Raw genomic sequence first — 11,299 nt, 5'->3', positions numbered from 1 at the left:
GGAAAATATAATATATATACAATTTAATAATTAAAACATTGATTATAGTATTGATTAATACTCACGTAAATTATATATCGTGGATTGTAATAAACTGTCATCGAAAAATGAAAAATAATGTGTTTACCGCCTTAAATGGTGGCCAATTGGTCCAAAGCGATCCAATTACAATTATTTGGAACAACTCATTGTTGTTCTCTACTGAGAGCAAAGAAGCTTATTGGCTATGAATCTTTCCGTTGCATTTATTAAATCTTATTTGAATAGTCTATTTCTTAATCAATTCTTATGAGACTATTTATGAAACAAAATTTCAAGAGTGCCCTTAAGTTATTACGGAGTGTTTAAAGCATATTTACACATATCCTCAAGTACACATTATATCAAATATAATGTAATCAATATATTTTTTATAATGAAAGATTAACTCCTTTTCCTGATAACTTGTAGCAACATTTATATATTATTTACTATGACTGAACATCCTAGACTAATTCCTTGTCAAACATTTTTCTTTATAACACTTTTCGCACAGTTTAGTTAATTGGTAGGATTGAAATTTCCAACCGCTATTGATGTGGTTAAACTGATATAGAATATTTTTTATTATGCGGCGTACTATTCAAATGTGAAGTCTAAACATTTAGTTAATTATTAAAATAGATTAGATTGTAAATGAATGTGATAAATAAATAGCATGATGTTGTTTTCTGTACTATTGCATGTCAATAATTTTATTAATTGTAAAGAGTAATACCAAATCTTTTATCACAAAAGTTTTTTTTTTTTATTTACTGTAAATCATCAAAATGACAATATAGCTTAGTTGTCAAGATTGAGGGTTGTAAAGTTGCAGGTTTTGATATGATTAGGATTAACAAATGATTTTAATGAAGACTTGCATAGCAAGTTATAGCAACTTTTTCCACCATTGATATCTTAGTATAGTTTAATCTTAGCGATAACGGGGGGCTTAAAGTTAATCCATTGTTCTCCATTCGTTTGTTGTTAAAAAATTGTGGTTTCGACTGGTCACCACGTTAGCCCTATTTTACACCGTAAACCTTTTTTTTCTAGGCATTTGAAAGATTCTAAAAACATTTCAAAATTGTTGAAAGGTTTATATTAACAGATCGAGGACACTAGACGAACTTGAAGGCAACATTCGCTAGGAAATAACTGCCATAGTGGCCCAAACATTAGAAAATGCGATTGAAAATTTCAAGAAATCGGTATATTACGCCATTCTAAGGGCAGCCACTTACGCGATATATTCTTTAAAATGAGATGCAATTAAATCTTCTTAAACCAAATTAAATGATTGGATTAAAAGTACTTGTAAGTTTTTTTTTAATAATTTTTAATTGGTGTGAATCAGTCTTTTTTCACCTATTAAAAATTCATGTTTTTTCTTGTTAAATAAATTTGATCAATTTAAATTTATATCTATATCTATATCATTTAATGTATAATATTGATATTAACCTAACTTGATGTATTATAGTCGCGGTGCTCCGCTCTGTCTCAAGCCGGTAGCCTGTTTATTTTTCTATTCTATTATATTTTAACCAAACCTAAATATTACTCACCCAACCTAAATATTAGATGGGTCTATCTTATATAGCCAACTCTGTATATAACGGACTTATGACGTTCTTATACAAACAGATTTAGAGTTGCTAGATGGCGTGTCTAGTATATAATACATTTTAATCTTAAACCTCAAATTCTTAAATATAAAGCTATGTTGGTATATAGTATAGTGCACAAAATTAGACGGAAGTTACTGCTTACTGATGTTACCAAAATCACTCGGCAAATCATGATGGCTATGAAAGAGTAGTCGTGTCTTTCATAGAGACTGGTTTTATTTCAAAACACTATGTCAATTAAATTTTTTCAAGTGGATTGAGAAATTAATGAATCAATGATACCGAAACTTACCGCTTTGGCGTACGCCTTTCCAATTCCATCGGTGGCGCCCGTGACAACTGCAATTAAGAAATTGAACTTTACTATCAGGTTCAGGTAACAGAATACATTTATTATAAAATTTTTTTATTAAAATACAAACAAATGAAAAATGTTTCTATCGACACTGCTTATCACTTATCACAACGTAAACAATAACAACAATAACAACAACAACAACACGAGGCACATTTTTATAACAATTAGTCACAAATGGAATGTCGAAAATAATTCGATTTGTCACTTACCAGCCCAATCGCCCAGCCGGCGTAAATCGACCTTTGGCCCGAATAAAGTGGGGCCAAAGACGTTCAAATACAGCCATGGCAGAACTCTGCGTGCGATTTGTGCGCAGACAAGGCCCACACAAATGCTGCCCAAAATGCAAGTTCCCAAAGCCATGTTTCCTTTTGTACGTCGAATTTTCGCTGCTTTAAGAACTTTTCCGGAAAGAATTAATTTAATTCACAATTAAAATTTAAAAAGAATTTAATTAAATTATTAATCAAAATTTTCGCTATTCGCCGAGAAACACAAAATCACAAAATCAATATTTCACCGCTGCTTTCTGGCGTTGAGTTGCTGATAAACTAAAAATGCTTTCCGTGCGCATTTCGCTCGTCACTCGGTTTACAGTTAATGCTTTTCATTTATTTTATTTGGGATATTTTTCTATTTCTTGTGCTGTATATTTGATTGTGTGTGTGTATGTGTGTGAGTTTCATATGCGAAGCACATATCAGCCGGCACAGTTCGTATTGACATATTTTGCTGTGTTTGCTTTGTTGTTGCTCTTCCTCAATTACTCAATGAACTTCACATGTAAATTGTTGTTTCTTTTTTCTGTTTTTTTTATTGTGCATAAATTCTCCCGTTTTTTTGTATTTTATGTATTCTTTGTACGCTTTCAATCAGTTTCTAAGCATAAGCAATAGCAAAACACGCCAGCAACCCCTTGTGACGTAATTTTCCTATAAAATTATTTTAAGGCAACAACAGGCACAACTCGCAATGTGTGATAGCATGCATATGTTAATTTATAGGAAACCGACAGTTTTGTGGTCATTGAAAAATAATATGTGTGCATTGTATATTTAAAAATTTATATAGATAAAATAAGATAAGATAGATTATATTTATTTTACAATAATAAATGTAATGAATATAATGCTTAGTTTCCTGATGATGACTTCAGACTAAAGTCGAAATATCGAAAAATAAAAATTATTGCAAAATCAAATTGTGATTTCTTTTTTCTTAATTTCTATTTATATTTTTAACAACAATATAAAAAAAAAAGATTTGACCAATTACCTTGAAAAAAAAAACTTCAATAATAAATAAATATATATTCTATACAAAGGTTCTGAACAGTAGTGTATTGTAATAACAAAATTTTTATTTATTTTTAATTAATTGAATATTCGGCTGCCCGTACAGCTGTTTCGAGTACTTCCAAATATTCATCATCATTGGTTGTTGTTTTATATAAATTATATATAATAATTAATATAAAATAAAATAATATAATTTTATAATAACATATATCATGTAAAAATAAGTTATAAACAATAATTTTAAACGATCGTTAATATATAATAAAAGATTTGTTATTGTTCTATAAAATTTGAAAATTATATTTCAACACAATGTGCCAAAATGCTTATAGGAGTAGGTAGAAAAAAGAATGTCAGTTACCCTGAGTCTTAGCTAAATAGAAAACAACAAAGAGGGTTACCCTGAATCTTAACCCTATAGTTCCCTATTATTTGTTTTGTTTAATAAAACCACTGAAAATAGTTTTAAAGTAAATAAGCAGTATTTGTTGCAAAAAAGTTTGTAAATTGAATTTAGCATCATATATTTAATATTTAGAGTTTTGCAAAATATTATCACGTATAGTGTAATTGTAATGATTATTGACACTATCACAGCAGTTTAATAGTAGATGATTTGAAGAAATTCTTGTAAATAAAAAGTTTAATATGGTCATAACACTTTTAACAAAAAATTAAATGCTTTTCATTTTATTCGGGTTAATTTTACAATTACACTTAATTGTCGATTTGACACTTATTTTACATTTATTTGAATTTTTAGTATTATTTCAATGGCCAATATATATCAAACATTTCATATATATTAATATTTGAGAATATCAAAAATTCAATATAATTATTCTAATACAATATGTATTTGGCACATGTTTCTAAAAAGGTTTGCCATCACTGCCTTAGGATATGCAACACATTGTACATTTATACAAGGCATGTTGCGAGCATTATTCTACTTATTTGCAAATCTAGAGATTGAGAATCCAGAATAATTATTGAGCATTTTAATATAATTTTGATAAAGTTGATTATATATTCGAATCAATTCATACTTCATAATTTGCCATATAGACTTTTAAAACCATTTTATTTCTTATAATTTCTTTTGAAACTAAAGCATTTATTAAGCACTGCATTAACTAAAATGTTAACAGTTTGAGAATTATTACAATAATAAATATATACAGTTTTATAGTCAGTAGTGTTTATTTCAAAAGTTTATATAAAGCATTCTATTTTTATGTATAAAATATATTATACATTTAATTAATAAAATAAAGATAAATTATTCTTTTTCTACTTATTAAAAAAATTTTTTTAAAAATATCTAAACTCATACATTGGCGGGTATACAAAGTTGTGGGGACTAGAGTTCACCTTAAGTAATATCAATAAAAAAATAATAAAAATATAAGAAAATAAAATATATGGCAGACTTACCAACACCGCGTTATCGAATCTCAGCATGGTTACAGGCTCCTTTTGAAGGATTCTAGTTCTATCAGGTCGGTGAGACAAGGAGCCTTAAGGATGGTCATAAGATGAAACACTGTTTTGAATCACTGTTTTGAAACACTACTGTAGAGTCTGCAATACGACCAAATCCTTTGGGGTGTAGAGTGTAAAGTGTTAAAGCATGTTTCCGTAGTACGCAGTGACTTTGAGCATCGATACTGTAGTGCTGATTATCGATCTGCTTTAGCTAAAGCAGCTGCCTGGTACGTTTTCTGTCTAAATTGGACCAAATAAGTCTTGTAGTCTGACAAGAATCTTCAACTACCCAAACTTTTCTAGACATTGTTGAATTTTTAATGGTCAGATTAGCCATTCCGAATGAAATATATATATCCTGGAAGTGAATTTGAGAGAGTCGAACGCCTGCTTTGATAACCACGCTAGTCCTACCGTTACCTGTGATCCCTCTGTGTCCAAGTATCCGTATGAAGTGAACACTGTGATACTTTATATATTAGTTATTAATTTTTATAAATTAATAAATACAGGCTGCAGAAACAAAATAATTAGGAATATGTCTGGATAGTAAACTGACCTGGAGAATGTAGTAAATATTACTTATTGTCAAACATGCTTGACAGTTTGTAAAAAAATACATAGATTAAAAAAAAACTCAATTGTTGATCGTTGTTCCTCAAGTGTTGTTGTTTAAATCAAGCTTTGTATGACGGTCCGGAATATTTTTAAAGCGTCCACTTTCTCTAATCAAAGTTTTGGATTATCTACTATCTACGAAATACCATCCAATAAAAAAATTGGTTACCCAAGAGGTGTTTTCTGTTTGAAATGGCTATCTTTGGGGGTAGTTATCACTGTTTAACTAATACGATACGTATTGGTAGTCAGTAAAGACAGTTTCAAACAATTTTCTTTATGATTCTAATGAATTTGCCTCGTAGAATCACTTACCATTCCTGCATAAAACTTAAAATATTCGATAAGGAGAAAAAAATTGGTTAAATTTTTACTTTTTAAAAGAAAAACAACTAATTTAGAAAAATTTAAAGTCATCATCAGTAGTAAAACAGCTCTATAATATCATTTTAGAGACATAAAATACATAAAAATATGGCAAACGCAAGCATGGATTTGTTGGGGGCAGCATAAATGTGTTGGGAAGGAACATGGATGCAACGTTAGAGTACAGGCTGCTTACCATAGATGATCACATAAAACACGGAATAACATGACGCAACACAACGTCACACAATCTACTCATAACGTCACCTAAGCAACGCTTTTGGCGCGGAAAGGCATGAAGAACGCAACATAACCTTCCGATGACAGCATTTACTGTCAGCATCCTCGAAAATGTTGCTTTTTGAAAATTTATTATCGTCCTGTCGGCTGCTGCTGGTGTATCTGTCTATGATGTTGTTGCTGTCACAAAACTTGTCGCTGTTGCTGTCGCAGTCGATGTTGGTGTCGCCTTTGCCTTTACCGTTGCGAATGCCTTCCTTGCCTTTGTTGCCGTTGCTGCGATTGTTGTCGCTGCTGTAACCGTTGTCAGTGCCAATATTCAATGTTTTGGGTTAGGCTATGAGATAATGTATGGTTTCTGAATTTATAGTGAATGTGGTGGATACATTTGTGCCAGTAAATGTAACTACCGGCAACAAATTGTCGCAAATCTGCACAGTTTCAAATATGAAATATTTTTCATTTGCACTTATGTTTGTGGTAACACCGAAAACGGCTGACTCCATCAATATGGTTTGTACACATATACTCGCATATGGATTTGTAAACAAATATTTATGCACCTTTTACAAATATTAGTAGATTGAAATTGGTATTAGCGGTGACATTCCGTAAGAAGTTAGTTAAATTCTAACTCAGTTGGTTATATAAATTATATTTGAGAATTTATAAACGCTATATAAACGACACACAAATGTATTCTCAGGACATATGTATGTTGTATTGGTTATCGTAGTTACTAAATCATCTATACATATTTCGTTATGTTAAATATTATCTATGACGTTATAATAATTTCAATTCAAATAGTTAAACTAAGCAAGTAAGAAACTGATATTACCTGGTAATATGAAACACTAACTGCGGAAAATATCTAAAATCCACTCACATATGTATCATGTAAATTTATTAAAAACCTTGAGAATTGAGAGAGCTATGACTAGATCAAACCATATGCCCAAATATATACTGTCGTTCCTCAATTAATACAAATCTTATTAAGATGACATGAAATTTCCTTCTTTTATTCACTCTCTTCACCACAACTCTATATACGGCGTCTAAATCCTTATCCTTATGGCAGAACTGAAATTTTTTCAAAGGCCTAGTCCTAAAGCTAAACTGAAATGTCCTCCTTTTATTCTGTTTTTCTTGCCATGTCCTTATCGAAAGACTAGAATTGCAAAGCTTAAAGACCTAGTGCTAAGGTCAGAATTGAAATCTTTCGCTTTTACGTTCCTTCTTCGTGATATCTCTATATAGAGTCAAAGTCCTAGTCTTAAAGCTAGAACTAAAGTGTCTTTCTTTTATTCTATTTTTCTCGCCATATCTCTCTATACGGCGTCAAAAACCCTTATTCTAAGACCAAATCTTTTCCTTTAGCTCTCCTTGTTTTCGATATCTCTATATGACGTTAAAGGCGTGGTTCTAAAGCCAGAATTGAAATGATCCCCTTTTATTTTCCTTTCGCTATATTCCTCTATAGGAGCTCAAAATTCGTATCCTAAAATGGAACTGAAATCTTTTCTTTTTACTCTCTTTCTTCGCGATATCTCTATATGCACTTAAAGACTTAAACCTAAAGCCAAAACTGATATCTCCCACTTTTATTCTGTTTTTTCGCCATATCCTTATCGAAAGGATAAAATTGCAAATTTTTTCTTTTTACTTTCTTTCGTTATAATAACTCTATATGGAGTCAAAGTCATAGCCTAGAACTGAAATGTTCTCCTTTTATTCAATTTCCTTGTCATATCTCTCTATCAGGAGTCACAATCCTTATCCTTAGGTCAAGAACGGATATTTTTTGCTTTTACTCCGTCTCTCTTCGTCATATCTATCGACAAGAAGTCAAATTCCTTGAGCTACTAGTGTCGTGGACAAGATTGTTGCGGCACACAATGCTATGACAGAAGATAAACATCAAATAATTCGTAGTTGCATTGTTAACGAATTATATATCAATGAAAAATTATTTATTTATCAAGAAATAGAAAATTGTTTATATATCATATATATATATATTATATATTGGAAGAAATCATATTTTTGAATTAAGAATTAGTGATAGTTCCTATGTAAAAATATATCTTTTCCTGATCCTTAACAAAAGATCGGCTTCAAAAGCCGAGTCTAAATATATGCAACAGATACATTACATTGCATTTTAATATTTTACTTCATATTTCGCAAGCACATTTACTACAAACGCATTTAATAAATTTTATAGCATAATTTTTGGCAGTAAAATGAACATAAAATCGTAAAGTATCCGAGAACTGCAAAATATTTTTTGGAAGACATTGATGGGACTTAAATTCAATTTCTTGGCCACATCCATTTGACAAAAGATTATAGTGCAATAGTAGAGCTATTTATCGCCATAGTATTGCGTCTTAGACATTTATCACTGCTCATCGGTTTTCACTTTTCTAATTGTGTCTTTTGGTCTCAAACGGCCTTTTAAGCTCAGAAAAGTTCCAGAAGTTGGGCAGTGCAAAATCGAATGAATATAATGGCTGTAGAGTGAAAAGAGCTGAATACTCCGGGAAATTATGTTGAAGAAACAACGCAAGGTGAGGTTGTGCATTATCGTGCTGTTAATATGAAGAATTGCCTGTCCATAATTCTGGATTCGGTTTGCTAATATATCCATGAAAACATTGCCTAATATTCAAATAACAACTCTTGGTAACAGTTTGGCCACATGGAAGGAAAGTAAAATGCACCACATTATGATAATCAACCAAAAGTGTTAATTGATCATGATGCTTGAACGATTTTTATGTGACCATTTCGGTCTTGAGTCTTCTTTTGTATGGTATTCGCTAAGTTACTTGGTTGTTTCAGAATTAAATGCATAGACTTTAGCCCCATATCCAGTTTACAAGTTTTTCGTCTTATTTCAATAATTGGAAAATATTATTTAATAGACTTTAACTCGACATTTTTTACAAAAGTTGAGTGTTTTTGGCCGCAAAAGAGATTTAACTGTTCAGTCGCAAAACAGCTTTGAATATGAACTTAACTGACTTAAACGACGTCATACAGTATCAACAAAGTATCTAATTTTTAATCGACGACTTTTGAGCATCAAATCCTTGACTTCTTTGATACATTGTTCATTTGTTGTTGCTGATGTCATCCATTTCGATTTTTCTTCGTAACACTTTCTTTGCCTTCTGTGAATTATTTATGCCAGTTGTGAACATTTTTTGTGATATAGCCCAGTCTTTGAAGCATGTTCTTTATGATTTTCACCTCCTCAAATATCATCGGAGACGATTTTCACTTTATTAAAGTGAAATATGATTCATCTTTCTGAATTATGTGATTTGTGTAAGGCAGCTTTCTAGCATATGGTTCCTGATCTCTTCTTCCTACAATCCTTAGGGGATCCACTTAGGCCCATTGGCCCATTGTGTTACCGTATATGGAGGAAACTCAGGGTTTAAAACCACCTAGAACGTGTGACGAAACTTAGAATGCTGTTTAGTAGGAGGTGTAGTAATTGATCAAGATCATATAATTTACCAAGATCTTGAGTCGCCATCGTGCATAAACTTAGTAAAGACAGAATAGATGAAAGGCACTTTCAACGTCTTCCTCACAGCTGCGACAGTTATGTTTGAAGGGGAGATTCAATATTCTAGCAGATTGCATACAGATTGCAGTATATCTTTGAGTTTTCCCATCTTTTATTGAAAACTTCAGCACAGTAACAATTTGTATGATGTTAACAATATGCCCCGATTACTTAGGTGTTCCGACGGAGGTCCTGAAGCATCCTTTCCGACTAGCCCGTCTTCTCTACAATTGTATGTAGTTAACCTGTTATGTTTTTTCAGTACAATTTTCTCTTTTTTCCTTCTAACGAAATGTTACTCATTTCTGGGAAACAGTAGCGTTCTGGGTATAAAACTAATGATCCTGCTTCTTTCATTGTTAACACGGCAGTTTTTCGTAGCCTTTGATCCCAACATATAGAATCTGTAATTGATTATCTTGATCCAGTAAACTCAGGTTAATAAAATACCACATAATCAGTTTTGAACAAATACGAATATTGATATGCAATTTGATATCGATTTCAGTGACAGTATTACCAACTTAAAAAAACACTGTTGCCAATATAGCAACATATATATATTTTAGTGTGTAAAATAAAAAGTAAAAACTATACAGTAGTATTGGGCAGCTTTGCGGAAGAATCAATGTGTTGCTGGCGACTTTTGCTTATGTTTAAAAAAAAAATGATGCTGTACAACCTATAATTTAAAAATAATAAAAAATAAAGTAAACATAAAATAATTTTTTATTTTTATTTATTTTTTTTATTGAAATCTAATTTTTTGAAAGGCTTATTGAATTATATTTTGTTCTAACATTTAAATATGTTTTTACTATGTAGTAATCTTATATTTACTTTGAGTTTATATATGAAATATTATTGTTTAAAAATATTATTAAAATTATTATTTATCAATTTCATTTAAAGTGCATGCAAGTAATGCCGCGGTTAAATTCTTCTCAATACAATGTTAATAACAGCAATTTTCTAGTTTAAAAAATCATTTTCCCCTCATTTTTCTTGTTGACAAAATGAAGCTTCGTATTGTTTGTGGTCTTGTGTTCTTGTGTTATTTTATGTGTGTGTGTTTGTTTGTGAGTGTAAAATTTGAATTTTATTGCAGTGCTTTAGGCACGAAAAGCCAAAGGTTTCAATGTATTTTACTACTCCACCTCCACAATACAATATGGGTTTCGCTTGGTTTAAAACAACAGCAACAGCAGCAACAACAACAATAACAACTAAAAGCTAAATAATCATTATTATTATGCTTGCCATTGCTATTGTTTTTGTTGTTGTTTTTGCTATTGGTGTTGCTGTTTCTTGTTGTTGTTCTAACACAGAAGTGCATGTGTGAAAATTACGTTGATGCGTTGCGAAAGGTTGATTTCGATTACAAACACATATTAACCTCAATGTATTTAAATATATTTATGTTGTATATGGTAAAAGGTTAGCGGCATTTGGTTGAATGTGTGTGTGTGTGTTAGTGTGTAATTTAGCAATGTTTATGCATAAATAATGCGTGTATGTGTTTATTACATTAAGGCGTCAACAATTTTGCTGTTGTTGCTTTTGATGTGTAAAATGTTTGTGGTATCGTAATAAGCCAGTAATCAAAGTTGTCACGTTACCCTAAGGCTCTACACAGCAACAACATCAACATCCACATCAACATCAACAGCGTTCACCTCGTACTCGTAATATA

General features: G+C 31.1%; 1 protein-coding gene across 1 annotated transcript; it reads right to left on the bottom strand.

Annotated features, from left to right (window-relative positions):
- Positions 1-1,899: 1,899 nt before the first annotated feature.
- Positions 1,900-2,906, bottom strand: LOC119666803 (very-long-chain 3-oxooacyl-coA reductase let-767-like). The gene is made up of 2 exons (XM_038076081.1): positions 2,220-2,906; positions 1,900-1,991 (listed from the first exon to the last, which is right to left on the bottom strand). The coding sequence occupies exons 1-2, from the start codon at positions 2,371-2,373 to the stop codon at positions 1,900-1,902; spliced, it is 246 nt and encodes an 81-aa protein (XP_037932009.1). The 5' UTR covers positions 2,374-2,906.
- Between the last annotated feature and the right edge of the window lie 8,393 nt (positions 2,907-11,299).

The sequence above is a fragment of the Teleopsis dalmanni genome, chromosome 1 (assembly GCF_002237135.1).
Source record: "Teleopsis dalmanni isolate 2A chromosome 1, ASM223713v2, whole genome shotgun sequence".
In the NCBI taxonomy this organism is placed as follows: domain Eukaryota; kingdom Metazoa; phylum Arthropoda; class Insecta; order Diptera; family Diopsidae; genus Teleopsis; species Teleopsis dalmanni.
This window is presented reverse-complemented; position numbering and strand designations above follow the sequence as displayed.